Here is a 12,333-nt window from a genome sequence, read left to right as displayed (position 1 = left end):
AAATGACCTTAGTTGTCACGTGTCAGATAGTTCCATAGGCATAATAAAGTTCATAAATATTTTTCCAATAAAACAAAACAAATATTACTCAATATAGTATATGTCACATAGGAACAATTTAAAGAAAAGACTGCTGTTCCATTTGATAAAAAGGAATTTCCAAATATTTCTGGTCCATTGTTTGCAATAACTATAGGAAATCAAGACAACATAGTGGGAAAAAGCATGGGATATCAGAGAGAGCAGAAAGCCTAATAAATTGGTTAGCTTATATTATATAGAGAGGTTGGAATCAGATTAATGGAAATTTCAGGAAATAAATACAAGGAGCAAGTTCTCCTTCCACCACCTGATAAAATGTCACAATTTCTAGCAATGAGTCTTTAAGCCCTGCAATTATGGACAATTCTTGAGCTCCAGGACAACGGGTCCTTTCATACCTTCCCTCCTAAGAGCCTTTTCAGTGCTCTCTTGACATCTTTATTCCTCAGACTGTAGATGAAGGGGTTCAGCATGGGGGTGACCACTGTGTACATTGCTGAAGCTGTTGCAGTGGAGTGTGTGCTATGAGTTGCAGCAGAATTAAGGTAGACACCTAGGCCTGTGCCATAAAATAAGGAGACAACTGAGAGGTGAGATGTACAAGTGGAAAATACTTTGTACTTGCCCTGAACTGATGAAATTGCATGGATGGAGGACACTATCTTGGAGTAAGAGTAAAGGATCCCACCAATGGGACCAGTAACCAATAGCACAACAACAAAATACATCACCATATCATTAACAAAGGTGTCAGAACAGGTGAGTTGAATCACTTGATTAAGTTCACAGAAAAAGTGGGGTATTTCTACACGTGTACAAAAGGACAGTCGCAGCACCATTAGACTTTGTAACAAGGCATGCAGTACACTCATGATCCAGGACACCAGAACCAGCAATCCACAGAGCTGGTCATTCATGATAACTGTGTAGTGCAGTGGATGACAGATGGCCACATATCGGTCATAGGCCATCACAGCCAAGAAGAAGTTGTCCAACTCCACAAAAAGCAAGAAAAAGTATATCTGGGTGATACATCCTGCATAAGTGATGACCTTGCTCTGTGTCTGGAGGTTCACCAGCATCTTTGGAACAGTGGTAGAGGATAAACAGATGTCTACAAAGGACAGGTTGGAGAGGAAGAAGTACATGGGCATGTGCATGTGGGAGTCTGAGATCATGGCCAGGATGATGAGCAGGTTCCCAAGCACAGTGACCAGGTATATGGACAGAAATAGCCCAAATAAAAGAGGTTGCAGGTCTGGGTCCTCTGAAAATCCCAGCAGAAGAAATTCTGAAATTCTTGTATTATTCCCTGAGTCCATGTTTTGGATCACTACAAGAAAGAAAAATAATGTGACAGCTATTCACAAAAATGGACATTACTGACACGGATGAAATGTTACATTTTTATTTTCCAGCAAATAAATCAATGTCCACATTTTGTTAATGGATCTGATCCACTTTGGCCTCCCCAGTGCCATTCTGGATTACAATATCCTGGGTCACTCTTGAGCCTTTTCCCCAAGAGATCATATATCTTACCTTTTTAATGGCAAATTATTTCACATAGCTGTGGAATATACATTAAGTACCGACCAAGCACAAGACACTACCTAATCAATGATTAGAGAGTGCTGAAAAACAAAAGTTCTTGTTTCCCTAACCTGGTCAGAGTGTGTGCACATAAAGAAATCATATGTCTATTACCCCTTGAGTAAATACATATTTGCATGTGCACAAACTCACCAGATCATGCACATTAAATACATCTGCTCCTCTGAATATTAATTATGCTTCAGTAAAACTATTTTAAAAATAAATAACCATGCAACATGCTAGAAGTGAAGATGCTATGAACAAAGAAGGTGGTATAATGAAGATAGCAGATAGGAGTTTTGCTAGTGTGTGTGTGTGTGTGTGTGTGTGTGTGTGTGTGTGTGTGTGTGCATGCACAAACATTTCAATGGATCAAATCCTGGGACTTCTGCATGTTAACCACACTCAAATGGTCAGCACAAAGTCCTTGAAGTAGGTACTCATTTCAGATTTCCAAGGCCATCAAGGAGCCAGTGTGAGGAAGCCAATGAGAAAAGGAGTGATTGAGGAGATATGGGGTAAAGAGGATGCTGAACAATGAAGTGGCCTCACTGCTGGGGCTGAATCTCCAAGACTCAGGGAGACCCTCACTCACACTTCATTCCTCACAGACATTACAAATTTTCTTACAAAAATATGATATGAGTGAAATGGGTCCCTACTCATTGATGGTTGAGTTCTTTTCCGTATTTTAAGAACCACTTTCCAATACATGACTCCAGGTGCCCCTGTTCTGAAGACTGTGCACACACACACCACCTCCACCACCGCCACCATGGCCACCTAAGATCTGTGCCATTGTGCTCTTCTCACAGCCTAGCCACACTGCTTATGCTACTATTGTATTCATTGTAACTCAGCCAGAATACATTATCTTTAATGTAGAACTGGTGCCCAGAATTTCCATTTTATAAGCCTCTAGTGAACTAAGTTTTGTTACATTTTGCTTTATTCTGCTCTGCATGGAAAGAAACACAAACACCCATTTAGATAAACACAGAGTGAAAAATCGAGAGGAATAAAATGGACACAAGGAGAAAAGAAGTGAGAATCTCAGGTGGCCCTTGACACACTGAGAGAAAGAGGAAGAGCTCTTTTGTTTCTGGAAGCATTGCAGCCATGGATCTAGATCCTGATGCCTCCAAAATGTGAAGAGAGCAAAAATATATGGATCTAAAGTCAAAATACTGATCATCTCATTATTTAAAACAGCTTATAAGACACCTCCAAAAAGGAGAACTTTAGGCCAATTTCCTTAATGAACATCAATGCAAAAATCCTCAATAAAATAATGGCAAATCGAATTCAATAACACATCAGAAAGACCATACACCATGACCAAATTGGCTTCATCCCAGAGATGCAGGGGTGGTTCAACATACGTAAATCTATAAATGTAATATAGCACATTAATAGATGCAATGACAAAAACCACTTCATTATCTCAATAGAAGCAGAAAAAGACTTCAACAAGATCCAACACCACTCCATGACAAAATCTGTGAGAAAACTAGGAAAAGAAGGAAGTACCTCAACATTGTAAAGGCTATATATGACAAATCTACAGCCAACATCATACTTAACAGTGAAAAACTGAAACCATTTCCCCTAAAATCAGGAACAAGACAAGGGTGCCCATTATCCCCACTCCTATTCAACATAGTACTGGAATTCCTAGCCAGAGTAATTAGGCAAGAAGAAGAAATAAAAGGAATACAAATAGGTTAAATAAACTGTCAAAATATCCCTATTTGCAGATGATATGATCCTATACCTTAAAGACCCAAAAAAACTCTACACAAAAACTCCTAGACACCATAAACAGCTAAGCAAGGTGGCAGGATACAAAATCAACTTACAAAAATCATTACCTTTTCTATACACCAACAACAAACAAACAGAGAAGGGATATATGGAAACAATTTCATTTACAATAGCCTCAAAAAAAATCAAATACTTAGGAGTAAACTTAACAAAGGACGTGAATGACTTCTACAAGGAGAACGACAAACTCCTGAAGAAAGAGATCACGGAAGACTACAGAAGATGGAAAGATCTCCCGTGCTCATGGATTTGTAAAATCAACATAGCAAAAATCGCTATACTAGCAAAAGTAATCTACATGTTTAATGCAATTCCCACCAAAATACCAATGACTTTCATCACAGAAATTGAAAAATCTACCCTAAAGTTCACTTGGAAACAAGAGACTGTGAATAGGCAAGGCAATACTCAGTAAAATGAGCAATGCTGGAGGTATCACAATACCCAACTTCAAAGTATATTACAAAGCAATATCAATAAAAACAGCCTGGTACTGGCACAAAGACATGAAGACCAGTGGAACAGAATAGAAGACCCAGATATGAATCCACACAGCTATACCCACCTCATTTTTGACAAAGGGGCCAAAAATATACGATGGAGAAAAGGCAGCCTCTTCAACAAATGTTGCTGGAAAAGTGGTTATCCATATGCAAGAAACTAAAACTAGATCGATGTCTATCACCCTGTACTAGTATCAACTCAAAATGGATCAAGGACCTTACTATCAGACCCGAAACTCTGAAGTTAGTACAGGAAGCAGCAAGATACACTCTGGAACTAATAGGTATAGGCAAGGACTTCCTCAGTAGAACCCCAACAGCCCAGCAACTAAGAGAAAGAATGGACAAATGGGACTTCATAAAATTAAAAAGCTTCTGCACAACAAAAAAAATCGTCTTTAAACTAAAGAGACCACCCAAAGAGTGGGAGAAAATATTTGCCAGCTATACATCAGACAAAGGACTGATAACCAGAATATACAGGGAAGTTAAGAAACTAAACTCTCCCAAAATCAATGAGCCAATTAAGAAATAGGCAACTGAACTAAACAGAACTTCCTCTAAAGAAGAAATTCAAATGGCCAAAAAACACATGAAAAAATGCTCACCATCTCTATCAATAAAGGAAATGCAAATCAAAACCACACTAAGATTCCACCTCACCCCTGTTAGAATAGCCATCATCAAAAACACCACCAACAACAGGTGTTGGTGAGGACGTGCGGGAAAAGGAAACTTCGTACACTGCTAGTGGGAATGCAAGCTAGTGCAACTACTCTGGAAAAAAAATTTGGAGACTTCTTAAAAATCTAAATATAGATATGCCATATGATCCTGCAATCCCATTCCTGGGGATATACCCAAAAGAATGCAAAACAGGTTACTCCAGAGGCACCTGCACACCCATGTTTATTGCAGCACTATTCACAATAGCCAAGTTATGGAAACAGCCAAGATGCCCCACTACTGACGAATGGATCAAGAAAATGTGGTATTTATACACAACGGAATTTTACTCAACCATGAAGAAGAATGAAATCTTATCATTTGCAAGTAAATGGATGGAACTGGAGAACATCATTCTGAGCGAGGTTAGCCAGGCTCAGAAGACCAAAAATCATATGTTCTCCCTCATATGTGGACTTTAGATCTAGGGCAAATATAGCAATGTTTTTCGACTTGGGTCACATGACAAGAGGAGAGCACTTACTGAAAGTATGGAGATAGGTAGGAAAACCAAAACATGACAGTGTTTGATGACCCCACTGCAGAGGAACTAATACAGAAACCTTAAAGCGACAGAGGTTAACATGAGAAGGGGATCAGGAACCAGTGTAAAGATCAGTTAGAGATGAATCAACCTGGGTTGTAACACATTTGTACATGGAAGCAATGTTAGGAATCTCTCTGTGTAGCTTAACTCAATTAGCAAAAACGCTTTGTCTTCCCTATTATGCTTGTGTCTTCTCTTCAACAAAATTAGAGATAAGAGCAGAACAGGTTCTGCCTGGAAGCGGGGGGTGGGGTGGGAGAGAGAGGGTAGGGGCTTGGGAGATAAATGACCCAAACAATGTATGCACATATGAATAAGTGAATAAAAAAACAGCATATAGAAAAACACCAAGAAAAAATAATCAATGGGAACTAATAATTCCCAGAAGGATTTATACAAAGTACAAAAAAAGTTGAGTATGTTTTTATGTGAAATATAATAATTTATTCCATGCCTCTTCCAAATTTACTTGACCAGTGTCTCGTAATATGGTTCAGTAGTGGTTGTGGCAACCCCTTGCTCACTTTTCTTATGTGGCTTCTTTTCTTTGTTATTCTGGAGCACTAGATTGTATTCTCTTTTGACAAGTCCAGCAGGTACACTTGAGCCCTGGTTTTTGTCTTCATCTAACTTGCAAAGACCTTTGAATGACATTTCCCATAAAATCATGCATATTCATGACAAATCTATTCTTTCACTTCTTGTGATTTATGACTAGGAGTGTTGAGTCATATACTCGTTTATTTCACTTGGCTGTCTATGCCATTGGAATACAAAATCCAAATGAGCAAAGACCTTACCTCCTTTTTCACCTTTAGATTTTCACAGAAGTATGTAAAGTTGGTGCCTTGTACTCCCAAAAATATGTAAACACGTGCACAACTATATAGAAGAAAATTTGAGAAAACCAAAAAGTTACATAATTAAAAGAATACAGGAAGGATCAAACAAAGTTAGATACAGCTATTTCCAAACAACCATGTTTTAAAACTTGAGTGGTGCCTCAAAACTCTACTGAAACAAGGTGTGTGTTTGACTCAATGATAGAGTACCTTCCTAGCAAGTAGACAGCCCTGGGTTCAATCCCCAACACCACACACACACAAAAAAAAGCCTCACTGAAACATGATGTAAAGCAGCAACGAATTAAAGATATCAACATGAATTGATCATTAAATTGACAAAGGACTTGATGCATTATAATATAACATATAATGATTCTGTCAATGTTCCATTATCATCTGTTAAGTGAATCAAGAATTAAATCTCAGTGTGTGTGAACACGGAACATATGGCAAGATTGCCTTTCAATTAATTAGAGAAAGTTGGTTTGTAGAAAAAAAAGCTAGTATAAATGCCTATCTGGAAGAAAATGAGATTTTCTCCTACCTTAGATATCTTTCCAGTGTTAGAGGGGTGGAAGACTTCACTTAAGGCACAAAATTCATCTTAAATGAACATACAGAAATTATATGGTAAAAAAATTCAGGGGACAGAAGCAAACTCAAGAGAAAGAAGACATTTCTAACAATAAAATTTCAAACATTCTCTGCTCTAAACTGAATGTGTCAGCCTAATGTCAATGGAGAAACAAAAAATTATAAGACACTTGAAATACTGACAAGAGTAGAAAAATGGGGCAGATAATAATAATATGGAAACCAAAATTGTGAGAAAATATATGAATATTTGCTCAAAGTCAGTAGGAACTGACGAATATAACAAGAAAATTTTTTTCAAACCCCCATCCTTAAAAAGCACTACTACATTGATTGTAGTTGGAATATTTAAACAGAAAGGGGGGATTTCCAATGTAGCTGGCAGAGATGTAACCTGGTACCATGCACTGGGACTAGCTCTGAAGACAGCCATAAATATTAAAATCTGGGCCAGATCGCTCTTTGTGGTAGAGTTAACCCTGTGCCTTGTAGGATGTTTAGCAATATCTCCTACCTTTAATGATCCCTCCCTGTGATAGCCAAAAATGTCTCTGGACATTGCTCCATGCCACTGGAGAGCAAAAATGGTTAAGAACTGCAGATTGATCTCAACAGTAGCAAATGTTTGCAGCATTGCCATAACAACAAATTAATGAGAAAGAATGTGAAAGGCCACCAAAAGTTTGGGCAAAGCCAGGTACTGGTGGCTCATGCCTATAATCCTAGCTACTTGGGAGGATGAGATTGACAGGATCACATTTCAAGGCCAGCCTGGGCAGTTAGGAAGAGCCCATCTCAATCAACAACTGGGCCTGGTGGCAAACCTGTCATCCAAACCACAGTGGGAAGCATAAAATAGGAGGATTGAAGTCCAGACCAGCCAGAGGGGAAAAGCAATACCCTATCTGCTGAATAATCAGAGCAAAAAGGACTGGAGGAGTGGCTCAAGTTGTAAAGTACCTGTCCAGCAAGCATGAAGCCCTGAGTTCAAATCCCAGTACCACACAAAGAAAAAAAGGTTCGGTAGCACAGCCCCATCACGAAATATTACACATCCCTTGAAATGTCTAACTACAATAGTTCATTTGCAGAACTCTGTAGTATATTTGAGTGAGAAGGTAAGGGACAGAAACTAGAAAAGATACTGTACTAAACATAGTAAGTGTCTATAATAGGCATAGGATCCTAACTGTGCACTGCATAAAAAGTATGGGAGCACCGATGTATGCCTAATATAGAAAGAAAAGCCTTAAAATAAACTAAGAGTCTTTAGTACAGAGAATGATAGAGCTCAATTATATTAGTATAAACATAGACTTTCCTTTTTTTCTTTAATGCAATGTGTTTGTGGGATATGAGGTTTGCATTTTTTCCAGTTTTTAAAAACTTTTTATCACAACATATTAATTATTCAAAGTGAAGAGTCTCATTAAGACACTTCCATACATGCACATATAAAATATATTGACCATATTCATTTACTCACATACCCTTTCCTACTCCTCCTTCCTCTCCCCATTTTCTTCTTGCATGTTGCTCATCTCACAAAGACAAGAATCAAATGTTTTCTCCCATATACAATTTAGGCAGGGATAAGAACATGAAAGTAAAAAGGATATTTTTAGGGAGGTTTTAATTTTTTATTTATTATGCTTGGATTGTTTTATTATGATTTTTGAAATTGATATGTGATAACTTACACATATTAGATAAGGTTAATAATTTATACGCTTGTATAATGTGTAATGATCTAATTAGGGTACTTAACAATTCCCCCTCTTTAAAATCTTATCATTTCTCTCTGCCGGAATGCCGCAATTTCTCTTTTTTTGGCAAGGTGGCACTGGGGCATGAACTCAGGGCTTGTTAGACAGGAGCTCTGCCCCATGAGATAGTCTACCAGTCCATGATTCTATTTATATGAAATATTCAGAATAAGCAAATATGCAGCTGATTGGTGAGGAAAATGGGAGTTTGGGATGGGTGATAGAATTTCAAAATTTCCTTACTCTGGATCTTTCTCAAAAATATAGAAGCATAGTCAAAATGTTTCTGTATTTCTCATCTAATAGGTAGAAAACCCATCACATGAAAGAGTTTGATGCTCCCACTCCAGAAGAACTAATACAGAAACCTTAAAACGACAGGTTATCATGAGCAGGGGATCAGGAACCAGTGTACAGATCAGTTAGAGTTGAATCAACATGGGTCATAACACATGGGTACATGAAAGCAATGGTAGGAATCTCTCTGTATAGCTATCCTTAACTCAACTAGCAAAAATGTTTTGTCTTTCTTATTATGCTTATGTCCTTTCTTCAACAAAATCAGTGATAAGGGCAGAACAGGACCTGCCTGAAACTGAGGAGGGGAGGGTGGGAAGGGTGGGGGAGGGGGGCGAGATGGAGAAATGACCCAATCAATGTATGCACATGTAAATAAATAAACAAAAAATAAAATAAAATTCTTAAAATACTTTTTTAAAAACTCATTTTGCAGCATGTCCCTCCAGAATTAATACCCCATTTTTATACAAAGATCCTTTGCTTTAAGTTCTTTTTTTGGAAATGCTTTAAGAATTATATTCCATCTTCCATACAGGCTTCTATTTACTATCATTTCGATGTCAATAATGATCAATTCAATGTTCACTTCTTATTTTAGCACAATGGATAATAAAGCATCATTAATAAATAGATCATTGTGAATAAACAAAGTGTTATGAACAAATGCAATATTATAAATAAATAATCAGAAGAAGAAGCAAACACAGAAATCCTGCTCAGAGCTAGGTGGGATTGGCTCTCATATGACCTTGAGTAAGCATTCTTAGGCCTGATTCTTTTTAATCTTTTCGCAAGTTGTCTACTGAGCTCTCAGACTCACCTGGATACAGTGTCTGGAAGGAAGATCACTGTATGCAAGTGTGAATTCCTCCCTAGATGGTGGATGATGGAGACTGAAGCACTTTACACAGAAAAGACATCAGGAAGGACTCAGGTATTGGTCTGTGGGCAGGCATAAGACAACAAAGGAATCCAGTATACCTTGTCCAGCCTAAGTCTGCATACCCTAAAGGTCCTCAGAGAGATGTTATCGGGTCATTAGGCACATTGCCCTCTTCTTACATCATCCTCTAACCTCCTGATTTCCCTGTGGGACACTGGCCTAAAAAGAAAAGAATTTTTTCCTACTTATTCTCTGTTCCCAAGAGATCAGTTTATGGTGTAGTAATGTCATTTTTATTCCTCCTTCTCCATGAACTCACCTGACTTCTAGAGTTCTGACTGCCTAGCACTGTCTTCAAACAATGTTTGGTGGAGTTCATTACACCCCTCCTTCTCATTCCCCACCCGAGACAGTCCCCCGTATACATTCATGTCCCATCATCATCATCATTTTAGGTCTAGGTTTCACAAATGAGTGAGAACATGCCATATTTGGTCTTTTGAATTCTAAGTGAATCCAGATATTATCTGTTGATCAAAAACTTAAATTAATGAATTTTTAGAAACCCCTCTCACCAATTATGAAATACACTCATGTTATGGTCCATGTTACCAAGAAGAATAGTTATGGTAATGAGTTGCAATGAATGATAGATGTAAAGTATAAACACTGTGGCCTCAGATGTTACTTTACTAAAAATTGCATATAATCTCAGAGTTGCTTGTGTGTTTTTCCCTGGACACAGTAAAACTCATGAATATTGTTTCATTAAAACAAAAGACACACTACTCAATAAAATATATTTTATGTGTGCTGATTATGGTGGTGCACATCGGCAATCCCAGTACTTGGGAAGCTGAGGCAGAAGTCATAAGTCTGAGAAGAGTGATGATAGATAGATAGATAGACAGATAGATAGATAGATAGATAGATGTAGGTATATAGATAGATATAGATGTAGGTGTAGGAAGAAGTTATTTTAAAGAAATTCTTTCTTAACCATGACATAAATGGAAATTTCCAAATATTTCTGATCCAATGTTTGAAAAAATTTAGGAATATCAACAAAGAGAGCAGAAAGCTTAATAAAGTGAGTGCCTTACATTGTGTAGAGACATAAGAAATAAATAGAAAGAACAAGTCCCACTTCCACCACCTCCTACTCTGAAGACTTTGCACCATGAAGATTTTGCACCCTGCACTCATGGGTATTTCTTCAACCCCAGGACAACAAGTCTTTTCATACTTTCCATCTTAAGAGCCTTTTCAGAGCTCTCTTGACATCTTTATTCCTCAGACTGTAGATGAAGGGGTTCACCATGGGGGTGGCCACTGTGTACATCACCGAGGCTGATGCAGTGGAGTGGGAACTATGGGTCACAGCAGAACTAAGATAGACACCTAGGCCTGTGCTATAAAATAAGGAGACAACTGAAAGGTGAGACACACAGGTGGAAAATACCTTATACTTCCCCTGAGCTGAGGAGATTACACGAATGGAGGAAACTATCTTGGAGTAAGAGTAAAGGATGCCAGTGAAGGAACCAGTGGCCAAAAGAACAGCTGCAAAATACATCACAAGAATGTATTTAAGAAGGTTGTTTGAACAGGTGAGTTGAACCACCTGGTTAAGTTCACAGAAAAAGTGGGGTATTTCTACACGTGTGCAGAAGGACAGTCGCAGCACCATTAGACTTTGTAACAAGGCATGCAGTACACTCATGACCCAGGACACCAGAACCAGCAACCCACAGCGCCGATAGTTCATGATAACTGTGTAGTGCAGAGGGTGACAGATGGCTACATATCGGTCATAGGCCATCACAGCCAAGAGGAAGTTGTCCAACTCTCCAAAAACTAAGAAAAAGTACATCTGGGTTATGCAGTCGTTGTAGATGATGACCTTGCTGTGTGTCTGGATGTTCGCCAGCATCTTTGGGACAGTGGTGGAGGTGAAACAGATGTCCACAAAAGACAGGTTGGACAGGAAGAAGTACATGGGCGTGTGCAGGTGGGAGTCTGAGATGATGGCCAGGATGATGAGCAGGTTCCCAAGCATGGTAACCAGGTACATGGAGAGAAAAAGGCCAAATATGAGGAACTGCAGATCTGGGTCATCTGAAATACCCAAAAGAAGAAATTCTGAAATCCTTGTAATGTTCCCTGGCTCCATGTTGGCATAACTGAAATGAAAAAGGAAAATAACATGACTATTAGCAACTCAAATTGACATGGCTGATATAGATGAAATGCAACGATTTTTGTTTCCTGGGAATAAATTTCTCCATGTTGTTCATGAATCTGGTCCTTTTAGGGGATTCCTAGTGCCATTCCTTGTTAGAACTTTCTGTCCTTTCTGAGCTTTTTCCACAAGAGGTAATGTATTAGTGAGAAATAGTGTTTCACAGTTGACTAATATATATTGAATGTCGACTGTGTTCCAGGACAGTCTAGGCTGCTGACAAAAGTTTCTACATCCAAATTATGAAAAGAAAAGATAAATGCAGATAAGGAAATTATATATCTATTACCTTTAGGTTGTGATTGTATCACATATAATTGCATATATACAAACTCACCAGATTATACACATAAAGACATGCAGTCCATATGCATATCAATTATACTTCCATTGAAACAGTTAAAGAATCCTATAAAATGACAGATGGAAAAAAACTATTGCAGGTATAATGGGGGTGTCTCTCTG

General features: G+C 38.3%; 2 protein-coding genes across 2 annotated transcripts; both read right to left on the bottom strand.

Moving 5' to 3' along the window:
* Positions 1-434: 434 nt before the first annotated feature.
* On the bottom strand, positions 435-1,364 carry LOC109675486 (olfactory receptor 7A10-like). The gene has a single exon (XM_020152178.2). It carries the CDS (start codon positions 1,362-1,364, stop codon positions 435-437), a length of 930 nt encoding a protein of 309 aa, XP_020007767.2.
* Positions 1,365-10,866: 9,502 nt separating this feature from the next.
* LOC109675484 (olfactory receptor 7A10-like) lies at positions 10,867-11,799 on the bottom strand. Its single transcript, XM_074053413.1, has one exon. The coding sequence runs from the start codon at positions 11,797-11,799 to the stop codon at positions 10,867-10,869; it is 933 nt and encodes a 310-aa protein (XP_073909514.1).
* Between the last annotated feature and the right edge of the window lie 534 nt (positions 11,800-12,333).

This window comes from Castor canadensis, chromosome 14 (genome assembly GCF_047511655.1).
Source record: "Castor canadensis chromosome 14, mCasCan1.hap1v2, whole genome shotgun sequence".
Classification (NCBI taxonomy): domain Eukaryota; kingdom Metazoa; phylum Chordata; class Mammalia; order Rodentia; family Castoridae; genus Castor; species Castor canadensis.
This window is presented reverse-complemented; position numbering and strand designations above follow the sequence as displayed.

Coding starts and splice junctions, on each gene's coding strand:
- LOC109675484 (XM_074053413.1), bottom strand. CDS start 11,799: ATGGAGCCAGGGAACATTACAAGGATTTCAGAATTTCTTCTTTTGGGT.
- LOC109675486 (XM_020152178.2), bottom strand. CDS start 1,364: ATGGACTCAGGGAATAATACAAGAATTTCAGAATTTCTTCTGCTGGGA.